This window comes from Heterodontus francisci, chromosome 13 (assembly GCF_036365525.1).
Source record: "Heterodontus francisci isolate sHetFra1 chromosome 13, sHetFra1.hap1, whole genome shotgun sequence".
Classification (NCBI taxonomy): domain Eukaryota; kingdom Metazoa; phylum Chordata; class Chondrichthyes; order Heterodontiformes; family Heterodontidae; genus Heterodontus; species Heterodontus francisci.
The window spans coordinates 33780345-33798791 of record NC_090383.1 but is presented as its reverse complement, the minus strand read 5'-3'; the positions used below and the strand labels follow the sequence as shown (position 1 = coordinate 33798791).

The 18447-nt window shown below is 44.8% G+C and overlaps 1 protein-coding gene across 4 annotated transcripts in view; it reads right to left on the bottom strand.

Moving 5' to 3' along the window:
• Nucleotides 1–1184, bottom strand: part of unc93a (unc-93 homolog A) — a 220418-nt gene extending 219234 nt beyond the window's left edge. For 2 of the 4 annotated variants that reach the window (XM_068044638.1, XM_068044640.1), the window contains exon 1: nucleotides 881–999. In XM_068044638.1, coding sequence (XP_067900739.1) covers nucleotides 881–903 — 23 coding nt within the window. In that variant the 5' untranslated portion in view covers nucleotides 904–999. Of the gene's footprint in view, nucleotides 1–880 lie in introns of all 4 variants that reach the window. The other 2 variants (XM_068044639.1, XM_068044637.1) reach the window with 2 other exon arrangements.
• Between the last annotated feature and the right edge of the window lie 17263 nt (nucleotides 1185–18447).

Here is an 18447-nt window from a genome sequence, read left to right as displayed (position 1 = left end):
TTAGCCCATGGTGTCACTCAAAAAAAACTTAAAACTTCAGAATCAAAACCTGAAGTAGCAATGAACATGTGCATACAAAGTTTACAGATTAATATTGACAAATTGGTTTCCTTGTTTTATGCTCAGTATTTTACTTTGAAACTGAATTTTGCCCTCTAACCATTATTTCCCCTTTTTTTGTTGGTATATCATCCGCTCAGTACAAACAGGTCCCCAGTACTTTGCCCAAGGGGTCATTTTTTTCCCCCGTCAACCTGAACACACTGGGGGGTATCACAGTTCAGCTGACGAGCCACGGGCAGCTCAGTGGACAGAGGTCAGGAACGGACACTAGCTGATTTTCCTCCTCCCTGGTTTGAGGACACCTGCACCAATTGAAGTATTTCGACTGTCACCCTGAGATGAGCTAACTGAGCGCGGGCAAGAGATTTAATCTGGAATATACCTGGTTCTACATTGCACGGTGCATTGCCAGGGAGACCTGTGGTAATTGCTCGCTTACTAAACAACTCTTTGAAAAGAATATTAGGGTTAATAGTTCGGATTGAGGTTAGAACACGCTATTACAACACAGCTGTCACAATGCGTGTCCCAAAATAAATGATCAGTTTAGTTTGTGGGGGGCAGAATATAACCATAGGGATGTTGAAAAATAGTCTGGGCGCTGTAACGAGAACTGAAATCGGGACCTCCGTATAAAAATTATAATAAAACATATATAAACATGTTGTTTTGACAATATAAATGCAGCTAGAGCAGAACTATCAGATCAAAATAACAAAACAAATTACATCAATATAAATACAAGATATGCATCTCTCCTAAAGTTCCGAATAGCAAGTTTCGTTAACACATTACGTTTATTATACTGGAAAGTTACCTGGACACTTTGAAGTCCTCCATAAGCAGTAAACAGCAACAGAAACCCAAAGCTGACAACAAGAATATTCCTTGTGCTTCTTTCAATTTTCATCATGTTGACTGAAATCACTCAGTTCATTGACAATCAATAAAGGACTGACGACTACTTCAAGCGGCTATAAAAGTGAAAAAGTTGGAAGGTTCCCCGCAGTTAACTTTTCTCTGGGTCCACTTTGTTTTTTTATGTATATTTGTCAGTGAGATGACCTTTGTTTTGATGGCAAAGTTCACGTGTTTAACTCAAAGTCTACAGTTGAAAAAAGTTTTTTTTAGAGATTGGATCAACAGTTTGATACAATAATAGTGGAAGTATTTTTATTGTCCCTGTATTAGGGGGGATGGGTTGGTGGGTATTTGAACTCATGGCAGCGGCAATAACGACATTCTCCGCCGGCCGCAGTTGGGAGTCAGCGCTGTGACGTTCATGACGGCTCAGTAAGTTTGAACGTGTGGAACTGCGTTTTAACTTCCTTTCAATTAAATTTGGATTAAAGCGAAGTGAGGTCTTGATGTCCATACTGCAGGACACACACACACCATCATGATTGAGAACAACTGAAAAGAAAAATAAATGGGCTAGTTTCAATAAAGCATCCTCCACCCGGCCAGAGTGATAGCATCTCAGGCACAGTTTCTTAGGCAGAAAAAATAGATGAGGGTGACCTTTTCAATTACTTCAGAGCATGACGGCCCCCCTTTTTATTTCTAGTTATTTTTTATTTTTTCATTTTATTTTAATTTGTTTCATCATTCATTTTTCTTAACATGTGCCTGCCCACTGCTTTTTTCATGTTTGTACCTTGGGCCAGGGCTGTTCATTTTTCTGTCCATTAACACCCTCTCTGCACTAACACTTTGTCTTTTCAAAGTGATTCATGACAACGCTTCGTCAGCGCTGACGTCATCAGGTTGCGCCGCGGTGCGCACATGCGCACACGGTCTCCTGCTCTCTGCGCATGCGCTGCGGTCCGGCCTGCCAGGACCAGCTTGCACATGCGTATATGACATCATCGCGTTACGTCGTCTTTCTCAGGCAATGCGCCAGATTGGCCTCTGCGCATGCGTCAATCTTCGGATATTCACGCATGCGTAAAAGCTTCGGCGCGACTTTTTGAAAGTGGAAGGAGGAGAGGTTTCGTCGGGCATTTTCTCGCATTTTATCTGAATTATTTAGTCGTTTTGGAGATTTGCTTCATTTTTATTAGACACAGGAGATTGTTCCAAGGTAAGTTGCTCTGCCGTTGTAAGTTGCTTTGAAAACATTTCCATTGTCTGGGGCACTGCATGTGCTCCAGTCCCTGTTGTAAGCTGCTCTGTAAACATTTCCATTGTCTGGGGCACCGCATGTTCTCCAGTCCCTGTTGTAAGGTGCTTTGAAAGCATTTCCATTGTCTGGGGCACCGCATGTGCTCCAGTCCCTGCTCCCCCCCCCCCCCCACCCTCGCCCCTCTCCTCTCCCCTCCCCCCTCTCCTCTCCCCTTCCCCCTCCCCCACCCCCCTCCCTCTCCCCTTCCCCCTCTCCTCTCCCCTCCCCCACCACCCTCTCCTCTCCCCTCCCCCACCCCCCTCCCTCTCCCCTTCCCCCACCCCCCTCCCTCTCCCCTTCCCCCTCTCCTCTCCCCTCCCCCACCCCCCTCCCTCTCCCCTTCCCCCTCCCCCACCCCCCTCCCTCTCCCCTTCCCCCTCTCCTCTCCCCTCCCCCACCCCCCTCCCTCTCCCCTTCCCCCTCCCCCACCCCCCTCCCTCTCCCCTTCCCCCCCTCCTCCCCTTCTCCCTCCTCCCTCTCCCTCCTCTCCCTCCCCCTCCTCCCTCTCCCCTTCCTCCCTCTCCCCTTCCTCCCTCTTTCACCTCCCTCTCCCTCCCCCTCCTCCCTCTCCCCTTCCTCCCTCTCCCCTTCCTCCCTCTTTCACCCCCCTCCCTCTCTTTTCCCCCCTCCCTCTCTTTCCCGCCGCCGCCCCCCGCGCCGCTCCACACTCTCACTCCGGCCATTGTATACTGCCACGTGTTTGTTAGGTTTCCTCTGTGTGATTCTTTGAGCAGCGCCATCTTTAGTCCTGGCAGCTGCTACAGTCGCAATCTGTGATGTTTTAGTGGCACATGCTGTATTTGCGCATGTACCAAAAGAGCGCCACATACCGTTCGCGTTGTCAACAAATGCCGTCTTTTTGAATTGTGCCTCAGAGTGAACAGAAGACTGCAACTAGACTGACGGGAAAAAGTCTCCAGCAAAGTCCCAGGAAAACTACGGTGGCAGCTTTTAAACTTCAAGACTGCAGAACTTTACAGATGACCACTAAAAAGACAGTTGAAACCTTCCTTTAGCCTTCTGGTACCAGAGAAGCAAGCCTGAAATTGTGCACATGGTCCCATCAAGGACTCCCAGAGTTTAACTTCAATCAAGGACACTAAGGATCTATATTCCATTTATGGCCAACTCTACTTCAACCTCCCAATTCTTTCTTCCCCTCTGTATCTATTTGTATATGTGTGTGCCTCTAGTGTGCATGTGAGCGTGGACGCATCGCATATTTTAGCAATTTTAACCAGGTTAGCGTAATAAGGTGAATAAACTTACATCTTTCTTTTTGAAACCCAAGAAAACCTGTCTGATTGATTCATTTTCAATTGCAATTAGAGTGCAGTGAGCAAGGGCTCACTGAGGTGGTCAGCTAAAATTACTGTGTTTAAAAAGATAAACCCTGTTAAAGCCAAACCAGAGAAGGGGCGAGAGGGGAGCCTGAGACCCCTTCCTCACCTGGTCGTAACAACGAATATAAGAACGTGTGGAGTCAGGGGAATATGTAGCAGAATGGAAAACAAGCTGTTTACAAAACAAAACAGTGAGTAAGGATTACAGATAGTTACTCAGACTGGCAAAAGATGGGAACGGGTGTTCCACAGGGGTTGTCATAATTTACATATATGATTTGGACACGGGAATCGGAAGCGCAATTTCAAAATTTGAAATTGACAAATTGGAGGAGTAGTAAATACTGAGGAAGACTGACAAAATAAAAGACAAAGCAGTCACCCAGTCTGCGCTTGGTCTCCTCAATGTAGAGTCCAATGTAGGGTCCAACTAGACCTCCTTTGTTATCTCTTGCCCCACCTCCACCTCGCTTGCTTATAACCTGTGACCTCTACATTGGGGAGACCAAGCGCAGACTGAGTGACCACTTTGCGGAACATCTCCGCTCAGTCCGCAAGCAGGACCCTGAGCTTCCGGTTGCTTTCCATTTCAACACTCCCCCCTGCTCTCATGCTCACATCTCTGTCCTGGGATTGCTGCAGTGTTCCAGTGAACATCAACGCAAGCTGGAGGAACAGCATCTCATCTACCGATTAGGCACACTACAGCCTGCCGGACTGAACACTGAGTTCAATAATTTCAGAGCATGACAGCCCCCCATTTTACTTACATTTTTAATTATTTTTTTCTTCCTTTTTTTTACATTCTTTTTTACATTTTTTACAATTTCTTTTTTGCATTTAGTTCATTTCATCTTAGTTTGTTCAGTTTGCTTACCCACTGTTTTTTTTCAGGTTTGCACTTGCTGTTCAATATTCAGTGTATTAACAGCTAATCTGTGCTAATGCTTTGTCTTTCAACACACCATTAACATATTGTTTGCCTTTGCTCCGTGACCTTTTGGTCAGCTATGTGGCCTGGTCCAATCTGCACCTTCTCCTTTGTTATCTCTTACCCCACCCCCACCTCACTTGCTTATAACCTGTGACTTTTCTAATATTTGTCAGTTCCGATGAAGGGTCACTTCATTAACGTTAACTCTGCTTCTCTTTCCACAGATGCTGCCAGACCTGCTGAGTGGTTCCAGCATTTCTTGTTTTTATTCCATAAAATTCATCCCCTGGTCCTCACTAGAGAAGGTGCGGTGCCTGCCGCTGGGGATCGACATAGTCTACGTAGTGGCTAGAAGCGGGGATAGGCAGATGAATGCCTCCCCCTGTTTTCTGCTTGGTAATAAGGGTCTGAATGGGGTAGAGCAGCAAAGGGATCTAGGGTTATGGATACAAAAATCACAAAAAAAACCAAAATATGTTAATAAAAGCTATAGAAAAAAGAAAACCAACCACTGTGGTTCATTTCTGGAGGCACAGAATTAAAAAGCAGAGAAGTTAAATATGTATCGAACCTTGGTTCAACCACATTTGGAGTATTGTGTACAGTTCTGGGCCTGAATTTTGTTTTGACAATGGGGGTCCCAGCGACAGGCCGGAAGGTAAGGAGAGACCCCACCTCAGCCATTGGGTGGACCCCTGGTTCTATTTAATGGTGGACAGGTAATTCACTGCTTGCCATCCCTTTAAGGGACAAGCTCCTGTCTCCAAGAGCTTCCAGCCAATCAGGAGGCCCTCCAGTCCCAAACAAGGAGAAGAACCCATGCGGTGAGTGGGTCAGGGTCATCAGGGCCATTCAGGCAGTCCCTGTGACTTAGTAGGGGAATGGGTTGGTGAAGATGATGGGGTGCCTTCCCAGGGTGGCAGTTATTGCCACCTAGGGGGCCCTCTTGGGTCCCTTAATTATCCCCAAAGTCCCCTTGGAGGCGGGTCCTTTCGCCTATTAAATTGAGGCAAAGGTGGGAGGAGACCCCTTAAATAGCCATTAATGGGCCTCAATTGGCCTGGAGCTGAAAATTCTCGGCCTTAACTGCCCCGAACTTAATTGGAAGACATCAGGAAGGCTATGGGCACTCTGCCCCCCATCGTGTTCCAATGCAATTTTATGGCCTCCTCCCTCCCCTGCTTCCATTCCCATCCCAAGGGGCCCATAAAATTCATCCTCTGGTGTCCATATTATAAAAAGTATATAGAGGCACTAGAGAAGATGCAAAAAAGATTCACAAAGATGATAAGCAAGTGAGGTGGGGGTGGGGCAAGAGATAACAAAGGAGGTCTAGATTGGACTGGTCCAATCTAGACCTCCTTTGTTATCTCTTGCCTCACCCCCACCTCACTTGCTTATAACCTGTGACTTTTCTAATATTTGTCAGTTCCGAAGAAGGGTCACTGACCCGAAACGTTAACTCTGCTTCTCTTTTCACAGGTGCTGCCAGACCTGCTGAGTGATTCCAGCATTTCTTGTTTTTATTTCAGATTTCCAGCATCCGCAGTATTTTGCTTTTATTCACAAAGATGATATTAGAAATGAAATAACATACTTATTATAAAAGGCTGAACAGGCTGGGGCTCTTTTCTCTAGAAAAGAGAAGGCTGGTGGCTGACCTGTTAGAGATTTTTATGATTATGAAAGAGTTTGATAGGGCAGACGTAGAGGATATACCATTCAGCTCCTCAAGACTGCTCAGCCATTCAATACGATTATGATTGATCTTCTGCCTTAATTCCACTTTCTTCCCTGCTCCCCATATCCCTTGATTCCCTGAGAGATCAAAAATCTATCGATCTCAGTCTTAAATGCACCCAATGATGGAGCATCCACAACCCACTGCGCGAGATAATTCTAAATATTCACAACCCTCTTTGTGAAGAAATTTCTCCTCAACTCAGTCCTAAATGATTGACCTCTTATCCTGAGGCTTTGACCTTGTGTTCTAGATTCCCTAACCAGGGAAACAACCTCTGTGTCTACCATGTTAAGTCCCTTCAGAATGTTGTATGTTTCAATGAGATCACCTCTCATTCCTCTAAACTCAAGAGAGTTTAGGCCCAATTTACTCAAACTTTCACCATAGAAAACCGTCTCATCCCAGGAACCAACCCAGTGAACCTTTGTTGTACTGCTGCCAAGGCAAGTATATCCTTCCTGAGATATAGAGACTAAAGTTACGCGCAGTATTCCAGGTGTGGTCTCACTAATGCCCTATGAAGTTTTAGTCATAGAGTTATTATAACACAGAAGGAGGCCATTCTTCCCATTGATTGTCTCTGCTTCCACCACCCTTGTAGGCAGCAAGTTCTAGGTCATTACAATTCAATGCATCAAAAAAACTCTTCACATCTCCCATGCATTTCTTGCTCAAAATCTTAAATCTTTATCGCTAGTCCTTGTACGGTCAGCTTTTCTTTGTTTACCTGATCTAAGCCTGTCACAATCTTGTACACCTCAATCATATCTCCCCTCAATCTTCTTATCTCCAAGGAGAACAATCTCAGCTTCTCTAACCTAACCTTTTTGGCAAAATCCCTCATCCCTGGAACCATTCTGCTATATCTCCTCTGCATGCTCTCAAGGACCCACACATCCTTCCTAAAGTTTGCTGACCAGAACTGGAAGCAATACTTCATCTGTGGCCTAACCAGTGATTTGTAAAGATTCAGAATAACTTCCCTGCTTTTGTACTCAATACCTCTATTTATGAAGCCCAAGATGCCATTTGCTTTGCTAATTATTCTCTCAATTTGTCCTGTCTATGCACATGAACCCTCAGGTCCCTCTGTCCCTGACCACTCTTCAGAACTGCACCATTAAGTTGTTATTGCCTCTCCCTATCTCTACTGTTAAAATGCAACACCTCACACTTCTCTGTATTATTTTTCATCTGCCACTTTTCTGCCCTTATTCCCGTACTGCAATTCCCTTGCAATAAAGGCCAACATGCCATGCACCATTCTAATTGCTTGCTGTATGTGCATGCTAGGTTTCTGTGCTCCTGTACGAGTACATCCAAGTCTTTCTGAACATGACCACATGACCATTTAAAAGATTCACACCTTTTGAAAAATATTCTGTTTTTCTATTCTTACTACCAAAGTGAATAACCTCATGCTTCCCCACATTATACTCCATTTGCCATCTTGTTGCCCGCTCACATAATCTGTCTAAATCTCTTTGCAGCTTTTTCTGTCCTGCTCACAGCTTACATTCCCTAACTTTCTCTTGTCAGCAAACTTGGACACATTACTCTAGGTCTTTTCATCTAAGTCATTAACAAAGATTGTAAATAGCTGAGGCCCCAGCATTGCAACATTTCACTAGTTACAGCCTGCCAACTTGAAAATGCCCCGTTTATCCCGACACTCTGCCCGTTAACCAATCCTCCATCCATGTTAATATATTACTCCTTTTCTTGCATATTAACCATGTGTGTGGCACCTTATCAAATGCCTTTTTGGAATCCCAGTATACTATAACTACCGACTCCCCCTTATCTAGTTACATCCTCAAAAATCTCTAATAAATTTGTCAAACACAATTTCCCTTGAACAAAATCATGTTTACTGTGTCTGATCATACTATGATTTTCTAAGTGTATTGTTAGGAGTTGTTTAATAGTAGATTCCAGCATTATCCTGACAACTGATGTCAGACTAACTGGTCTGTAGTTCCTATTTTCTCTCTTCCTCTTTTCTTGAATAGCTAATTTCCAATCTGCTGGAACTGTTCTAGGATCTGGCAAATTTTGGAAAATTGCAACCAGTGCATCCACTATATCTGCAGCTAACGCTTTTAGTATGTAGCCCTTTAGGTCCTGGAGATTTGTCAGCTTTTAGTCCCTAAAGTTGCTCCCATACTTTTTCTCTGCTGATATTGGTTATCGTAAATTCTTCACTCTAACTTGTTTAATCTCTATTTCTGGTATGTAATTTGTGTTTTCTACTGTGAAGACAAAATATTTGTTCAACGTCAACGTGGAGCCAGAGGAAATGGGTGAGGTGCTAAATGAGTACTTTGCATCCGTATTCACCAAGGAGAAGGACTTGGTGGATGATGAGCCTAGGGAAGGGAGTGCAGATAGTCTCAGTCATCTCATTATCGAAAAGGAGGAGGTGTTGGGTGTCTTGCAAAGCATTAAGGTAGATAAGTCCCCAGGGCCTGATGGGATCTACCCTAGAATACTGAGGGAGGCAAGGGAAGAAATTGCTGGGGCCTTGACAGAAATCTTTGCATCCTCATTGACTACAGGTGAGGTCCCAGAGGACTGGAGAATAGCCAGTGTTGTTCCTTTGTTTAAGAAGGTTAGCAAGGATAATCCAGGAAATTATAGGCCCGTGAGCCTTACATCAGTGGTAGGGAAATTATTAGATAGGATTTACTCCCACTTGGAAACAAATGAACTTATTAGCGAGAGGCAGCATGGTTTTGTGAAGGGGAGGTCATGTATCACTAATTTGATTGAGTTTTTTGAGGAGGTGACAAAGATGATTGATGAAGGAAGGGCAGTGGATGTTATCTATATGGACTTCAGTAAATCCTTTGACAAGGTCCCTCATGGCAGACTGATACAAAAGGTGAAGTCACATGGGATCAGAGGGGAGCTGGCAAGGTGGACACAGAACTGGCTCAGTCATAGAAGACAGAGGGTAGCAGTGGAAGGGTGCTTTTCTGAATGGAGGGATGTGACTAGTGGTGTTCCGCAGGGATCAGTGCTGGGATCTTTGCTCTTTGCAGTATATATAAATGATTTGGAGGAAAATGTAGCTGGTCTGATTAGTAAGTTTGCGGACGACACAAAGATTGGTGGAGTTGCGGATAATGATAAGGATTGTCAGAGGATACAGCAGGATATAGATCGGTTGGAGACTTGGGCGGAGAAATGGCAGATGGAGTTTAATCCGGACAAATGTGAGGTAATGCATTTTGGAAGGTCTAATGCAGGTGGGAAGTATACAGTAAATGGCAGAACCCTTAGGAGTATTGACAGGCAGAGAGATCTGGACGTACAGGTCCACAGATCACTGAAAGTGGCAACGCAGGTGGATAAGGTAGTCAAGAAGGCATACGGCATGCTTGCCTTCATCGGTTGGGGCAAAGAGTATAAAAATTGGCAAGTCATGTTGCAGCTGTACAGTACCTTAGTTAGGCCACACTTAGAATATTGCGTGCAATTCTGGTCGCCACACTACCAGAAGGACGTGGAGGCTTTGGAGAGGGTACAGAAGAGGTTTACCAGGATGTTGCCTGGTCTGGAGGGCATTAGCTATGAGGAGAGGTTGGAAAAACTCGGATTGTTTTCACTGGAACGACGGAGGTGGAGGGGCGACATGATAGAGGTTTACAAAGTTATAAGCGGCATGGACAGAGTGGATAGTCAGAAGCTTTTTCCCAGGGTGGAAGAGTCAGTTACTAGGAGACATAGGTTTAAGGTGAGAGGTGCAAAGTTTAGAGGGGATGTGCGAGACAAGTTCTTTACACAGAGGGTGGTGAGTGCCTGGAACTTGTTGCCAGGGGAGGTGGTGGAAGCAGTACCATTGAGACGTTTAAGAGGCATGTTGACAAATACATGAATAGGATGGGAATAGAGGGATACAGACCCCGAAATTGCAGAAGGTTTTAGTTTAGGCAGGCATCAAGATCGGCGCAGGCTTGGAGGGCCCAATGGCCTGTTCCTGTGCTGTACTGTTCTTTGTACTACCAGCGCCATGTGCTATTCAGAGTAGAAATAGCAAGATATATCAGATGAATACGTGACTGAAGAGATGGTGTGAGGGTGAGGGTTTTAGATTCCTGGGACATTGGGACCAGTTCTGAGGGAGGTGGGACCAGTACAAACTGGACAGGTTACACCTGGGCAGGACCGGGACTGATGTCCGAGGGGGAGTATTTGCTAGAGTGGTTGGGGAGGGTTTATACTAAAATGGCAGGGGGATGGGAACCTTTGCAAGGAGTCAGAGGAGGGGCGATCAAAGACAAGAACAAAAGACAGTAAGGGGAATAAGAAAAGTGATAGGCAGAGAAATCAATGACCAGAATCAAACAGGGCCACAGTGAAAAATAGTGGGAAGGGGTCAAGTAATGTTAAAAAGACAAGCCTTAAGGCTTTGTGCCTTAACACGCAGAGCATTCACAATAAAGTGAATGAATTAATCGCGCAAATCGATGTAAATGGGTTTGATAGAGTCGGGATTGCGGAGACATGGCTGTAGAGTGACCAGGGATGGGAAATGCACATCCAGGGGTATTCAGTATTGAGGAAGGACAGACAAAAAGCAAAAGGCAGTGCAGTTGCTGGTTAAAGAGGAAATTAATGCAATAGTGAGGACGGATATTAGCTCTGACGATGTGGAATCTGTATGGGTAGAGCTGAGAAGCACAAAGGAGCAAAAAAACGTGAGTGGGGGTTGTATATAGACCCCCTAACTGTCATGGTGATGTTGGGAATGGAATTAAACAGGAAATTAGAGACGCATGCAGTAAAGGAACATCCGTACTTATGGGTGATTTTAATCTGCATATAGACTGGGCAAATCAAATTAGTCACAATACCGTAGAGGAGGAATTCATGGAGTCTATACGGGATGGTTTTCTAGACCAGTATGTTGAGGAACCAACTAGAGAACAGGCCATCCTAGACTGAGTATTGTGTAATGAGAGAGGAATAATTGACAATCTAGTTGTGCGAGACCCCTTGGGGATGAGCGACCATAATATAATTGAATTCTTCATCAAGATGGAGAGTGACGCAGTTGATTCTGAGACTAGGATTCTGAATCTTAATACGAAGGTAGGAGGCGCGAGTTGGCTATGATGGATTGGGAAACGTTACTTAAAGGGATGACGGTGGATAGGCAATGGCAAACATTCAAAGAGCGCATAGATGAACTGCAACAATTGTTCATTCCTGTCTGGCGCAAATGTAAAATAGGAAAGGTAGCCAAACCTTGACTACAAGGGAAATTACCGATAGCATTAGATCCAAGGAAAAGGCATACAAATTCACCAGAAAAAACAGATCTGAGGATTGGGAGCAGTTTAGAATTCAGCAAAGGAGAACCAAGGGATTGATTAAGAAGGGGAAAATAGAATACGAGAGTAAGCTTGCGGGGAACATAAAAACTGACTGTAAAAGTTTCTGTAGGTATGTGAAGAGAAGAAGATTGGTGAAGACAAATGCAGGTCCCTTACAGTCAGAAACAGGGGAATTTATTATGGGGAACAAAGAAATGGCTGACCAACTAAATGCATACTTTGGTTCTGTCTTCACAAAGCAGGACACAAATATCATACCAGAAATGTTGGGAAACACAGGGCTTAGTGAGAGAGAGGGGAACTGAAAGAAATCAGTATTAGAGAAATGGCGTTGGGGAAATTGATGGGATTGAAGCCCGATAAATCCCCAGGGCCTGATTGTATGCGTTCCAGAGTACTTAAGGAAGTGACCCTAGAAATATTGGATGCATTGTTGGTCATCTTCCAAGATTCTATAGACTCTGGAACAGTCCCTACAGATTGGAGAGTGGCTAATGTAACCCCACTATTTAAAAAGGGAGGTAGAGAGAAAACGGGGAATTATAGACCAGTCAGCCTGACGTCGGTAGTGGGGAAAATTCTAGAGTCCATTATCAAAGACTTTATAGCAGAGCACTTGGAGAACAGTGGTAGAATTGGGAAGAGTCAGCATGGATTTACGAAAGGGAAATCATGCTTGACAAATCTACTAGAATTCTTCGAGGATGGAACTGGTAGAGTTGATGAGGGGAGCCAGTAGATGTAGTTTATTTGGACTTTCAGAAGGACTTCGACAGAAGTCCCACATAAGAGATTAGCATGCAAAATTAAAGCGCATGGGATTGGAGGTAGTGTATTGCGATGGATAGAAAATTGGTTGGAAGACAGGAAACAAAGAGTAGGTATAAATGGGTCTTTTTCCGAATGGCAGGCAATGATTAGTGGGGTGCCGCAGGGATCGGTGCTAAGACCCCAGCTATTCACAATATATATTAATGATTTAGATGAGGGAACTAAATGTAATATATCCAAATTTGCAGATGACAAAACTGGGTGGGAGGGTGAGTTGTGAGGAGGATGCAGAGAGGCTTCAGGGTGACTTGGACAAGTTAAGTGAATGGGCAAATGCATGGCAGATGCAGTGTAATGTGGATAAATGTGAGGTTCTCCACTTTGGTAGCAAAAACAGGAAGGCAGATTATTATCTGAATGGCTATAAACTGAGGGAGGGGAATATGCAACGAGACCTGGGTGTTCTCGTACACCAGTCGTTGAAGGTAAGCATGCAGGTGCAACAGGCAGTAAAAAAGGCAAATGTTATGTTGGCCTTCATAGCGAGAGGATTCGAGTACAGGGGCAGGGATGTCTTGCTGCAATTATACAGGGCCTTGTTGAGGCCACACCTGGAATATTGTGTGCAGTTTTGATCTCCTTATCTGAGGAAGGATGTTCTTGCTATAGAGGGAGTGCAGCGAAGGTTTACCAGACTGATTCCTGGGATGGCGGGACTGACATATGAAGAGAGATTGAATCGGATAGGATTGTATTTGCTGGAGTTCAGAAGATTGAGGGGGGATCTCATAGAAACCTATAAAATTCTAACAGGACTTGACAGGGTAGATGCAGGAAGGATGTTCCCGATGGTGGGGGAGTCCAGAACCAGGGGTGATAGTCTAAGGATATGGGGCAAACCTTTCAGGACTGAGATGAGGAGAAATTACTTCCCCCAGAGAGTGGTGAGCCTGTGGAATTTGCTCCCACAGAAAGCAGTTGAGGCCAAATCATTGTATGTTTTCAAGAAGGAGTTAGATATAGCTCTTGGGGCTAACGGGATCAAAGGATATGGGGAGAAAGCAGGAACAGGTTACTGAGTTGGATGATCAGCCATGATCATAATGAATGGCGGAGCAGGCTCGAAGGGCCAAATGGCCTACTCCTATTTTCTATGTTTCTATGTTATATACATGTAAAAGTTCTTTTTTAGTCCTGGCTAATTTATTATCATCTATCTTTTCCATTATTTTCAACATTTTGGTCGCCCTTTGCTGGTTTCTAAAGCACGCTGAATGCTCAGGCTTACCAATATTCTTTACAACATTATAAGCCTCTTCTTTTATCTAATACTATCCTTAAATTCCCTAGTAAGCCCTAGGATGGATGTTGCTTGCTAAAGTTTTTTTGAATGGAATGTATTTTTGTTGAACATTTCGAATTGTTTCTTTAAATGTGTCTCACTGTTTGTTTATTTACTATACCATACCTTTTAGTCTATTTAACCAATCAACCTTAGCCAGCTTTCCTTGCATACCTATGTAATTAGCTTTGTTTAAGTTTAAGGTTCTTGTTTGGGACTGGAGTATGTTGCTTCCAAACTTAATATGGAATTCAATTGTACTATGATCACATTTTCATAGGGGATCTTTTACTATGAGATTATTAATTAAACCTGTCTCATTGCAGAATACTAGACCTAATGTAATTTTACTCTTAGTTGGTTCCACAACATATTGGTCCAGAAAACTGTCGTGAAAGCATTCTATAAACTTATCTTCCAGACTACCTTTGCCAATTTGATTTGTCCAGTGTATATGATGATTCAAGTCCCCCAAGATTATTACATTGTCTTTGTTACAAGCTCCAATTATTTCTTGTTTACATCCCGATCCAATGGTCTAACTACTTTTAGGGGACCTACATACTACTCCCACCAGCATTTTCTGACCCTTGTTATTCCTAATCTCCATCCATACTGATTCTACTTCCTGATCTTCGGAACCAAGATCCTTTCTCATTACTGTGCTTGTGTCATCCTTTACTATCAGGGCGACTCCTCCTTTTCTATTCTGTCTGCCTTTTCAAAATATTGTGTACACTGGAATATTTATTTCCCAACCATGTTCACCTTGTAACCATGGGCTGGATTTTCAAAGCTGAGTGTGGGAATGGAGGTGAGTGCTACTTGAAGATTGTGTTCTTGGAGGTCAGTGCTGGGACCCCCCATTTTTAAAGGGACACCAGCAGCGAGGGAATGGATCAGGCGCATGCTTCAATTAAGTGCCTGTTGAGCTCATTAAAGAGCTCATTAATAGACTTGTCAGTATCAGTTCACGATTATTAAAGGCTGGGAACAGGGAAGATGTCTTGGGTGGAACATGACAGGGTTCTGAAGACATAAACAGTTTGGAGGGCTATGGGAAGGGTTGATTGAAATAAAGAAGAGGCAGCAAATAAAGCTCAGCTGCTTCAGATGTGCCTCAGTGTGGCTGCAGCTGGAAGAATTGAATTTCTCATTGGTAAGTGTCAGGAAACCGGAGAGGAACGTGAGCCTGCTGGCATCACTGGGGCAGTTGGGGTTGGCAGGGAACATAGGAAATAGGAGCAGGAGTAGGCCATTCAGCCCCTCGAGCCTGCTCCACCATGCAACTAGATCATGGCTGATCTTCTATCTCAATGCCATTTTCCCGCATTTTCCTCATATTCCTTGATATTTTTAATATCTAGAAATCTGTTGATCTCTGACTTGAATATAGTCAATGCCTGAGCCTCCACAGCCCTCTGGGGTAGAGAATTCCAAAGATTCACCACCCTTTAATTTACCGATTAGGCACGCTACAGCCTATCAGACTGAACATTTGAGTTTAGTAATTTCAGAGCATGAATGGCCCCCCTTTTTTATTTATTTTTTATTATTTTTTATTTTATTTTAGGTTGTTCCATCATTCATTTTTTTTACCATGTGGCTGCCCACTTTTTTTTCATGTTTGTGCTTTTGGCCAGGGCTGTTCGTTATTCTGTCATTTAATACCCTCTCTGCACTAACGTTTTGTCTTTCACCGCACCATTAACACACACTTTGCCTTTGCTCCATGACCTTGTGGTCAGTTATTCTCTGTGACCCTCTGTCCTATCAACACCTTCACTTTTGTTATCTCTTGCCCCACCCCTGCTTTATTTGCTTAAAACCTATTACATTTCTAACCTTTGCCAGTTCTGATGAAAGGTCACTGACCTGAAACGTTAACTCTGCTGCTCTGTCCACAGATGCTGCCAGACCTGCTGAGTTTTTCCAGCAATTTTTGTTTTTATTTCAGATTCCCAAACATCTGCCGTATTTTGATTTTATTGCAAGAAACTACCTCAGGGTATTGCCGGCTGCCAATTTAAATATATTAAAAGGCAATTAGCAGCTGTTTCAACTTGGCTTTTTAAATTTTAGCTCTAAGTGCATGGGTTTCCTGGGCTTCCTGGAGCTCACCAGTGAAAGCAAGGCGAGAATACAGCAAGAATTGAGGGGGCTGAACAAATAGCAGGCAAAAAACCCTTTAAATACTCAGACCTCACATCTGCTTCCTAGCTTAAGTGAAAAGCTTTTGCCCATAGAACCTGTTCTGAGAGTGTGCTTTCGCTCCTTGGAGGCGAGTTCCAATACTTGGAAGTCATTTGTACTACCTCGGAGTTTTGTGTATCTGATCTGCACTCCCATCTGTCAAACATCAGTTCAGCATGGATGCTGCTTGTGCAGCTTTACCGTGGTCATCAGATGAGGACCAAGATGAGCAGCAAAAGCAGCACCAGGAACCTCAGCAGCCTTCTCCTCACTGACCTGCAGCCCCACTGGAGAGAGGGAATGAGCAGAGGTGCATCCCACAAGAGCCTCTACCCCCAGCAGAGAGTTTATAGGTAGAGAATCAGCTTCTTGCACATGTCTGAGTGCCAGTGCCTCAGGAGGCTCAGGGTGTCACATCAGGTGATGGCTGACACCTGCAGTCTCCTGGAAAAAGATCTCCTTCCAAGTGGACTTGTGGTCACACATTACCAGTGGCTATCAAAATCAACATCATCCTTAATTTCTTCACTTCTAGTTCCTTCCAGGGATCTGCAGGAGAGACTCTCAGAATCACACAATCTGCTGTCCACAAATACATCTCAAGGTGACCAATGCCATATTTGCCAGGGCCGGCAATTATGTGCCGTTTACAACCAGCGAGGCCAGTCAGAATGAGCGGGCATTCAGCTTTGTGGCTCTAACTGGCTTCCCACAGGGTCAGGGAATCATCAATTGCACACAAGTGTCAATCAAGGCACCCTCAGATCACCTTGGAGTGTTTGCCAACCACCCCCAGATGAAATACAATCAAAGCCAAAAGACCACTGTCACTGAGCAAGTATTTGGAATACTGCTGCTGTGCTTTAGGTGCCTAGATAGATTTGGGGGCAGTCTTCAATATGCATGACCTGGGTATCAAGAATTATAATGGCACACTGCACTTTGCGCAACAAAGCATTACAGCAAGGACTGGAGCTCCAGAAGGAAGAAGGTACTGAGCACGCTGCCACTTGAGAGGAGGAGGAATAGGAGGAGCAGAAACATGAGAAGCAGGAGGTGGAGGAGGAACTTGTGGCAAGGGCACCAGCAGCAGCACATGTAGTTGCCCTGGGTGCTGGGGATGGCCTAATTCTGACACCACTCAGTTAGACTGAAGCAGTGCACCCTTCTGGCATCCAAATTCTGAACCCACTTGGCTCTCTCATCCCCCAACACAAAGTAATCCTACAATCAACAGAGCATCCCTGTCACAGACACCGTTTGCTCTTTAACTCTTAACCAATTCATCACAAAGAGATAAGGTCATGCGCCAGGCAGCAGGCAATACGGGAAAATGGTGCAAGCAAATAATATTAATCTTCCAGAAAAATGAAATAAAAAATGAATCTAACATTGGGCTGAATTTTCACCAAGGAGGTGGGAAACAGGAGCAGTGTTTGTTTTTGGGTCAGAAACTCGCCTCCAGTGGGAAACCGATTAAATTCACAATTCTCACGGGGATGAGCCCTTAATTTACATGGAGACGGGTTCCCTGCCAATTAGAGCTAGTGGAGGCGGGTCAGATGATGTGTGGGACTGATTTAGATTCCCCACAGCAGCCATCACTAAAGCTGCTGGTTGTCCTAAGGAAGAAATCTGCTGATTGTGCCAAAGCCTTCCACAGCACCAGAGAGAAGCGAGATTCACAGCAGAGCCCGCGGCCTGGCACCCAGGACAAGGCTGCCCCTCACTTCATTAATGCTGACCTGGATCTAATGTTGGAGGCTGTGAGGGAGAGGAGGGAGGTCCGCTTCCTGGAGGGTGGCAGGAGGAGGCCACCGCATCATGTGGAGCACTAAGTGGGTTACTGGTGTCTTCTTACTGTCTCTATCTACTGTTTTCCTCTATTTGCACTGTATAAATGATAACTGTTCAAGCCAGACTTTTGGGGCTCTTTTTAATGCTGTCATGACAGAAAAAGTAATATGAAGTAATGAAAGAGATAACAGAATCCTCCATTGTGAGGGCAAAGCCTCTAGGCAGATGTGCTTCCTTCATTGACAGTAACTGACTAAATGCTCCAGGCTGTGTCTTCCATGCATGTGTTAGTGCAGGTGTCTTAGATTCCCTTCCATGCCATTCCCCTCAACCTGGGTTAGAGGGGCTCAGTTGAAACGTTCCTGGATCAGGAGATCCCTGATATTCATGGTATCCTCATGTGCCCTTCTCGCCCAAGCCATGACTAGCCACCTCCTTGTGCAGCTGGCACACCTCTCTGTTCAGCATTATCTCCCTCTGCCTCCTTTTCCTCCTCCCCTCTCACCTCCTACTCCTGTTCTTCCCCCAATGAGCTGTCTCCTTCCAGGGCCTCACTGTCCTGAATGTCCACATCTCTCTGGAGGGTGCAGCACACCACCACAGTGACCGAGACCCTGGCAGGAGGGTATTGGAGGCGCACCACCCGACTAGTCCAGGCACCAGGCACCGAAATCGCATCTTCAGAAACCGGCTCAATGGTAGTCCTAGTGAGCAGGTGGCATTGGTGCATCACCTCTGTGGCTCTGTCTGGGGC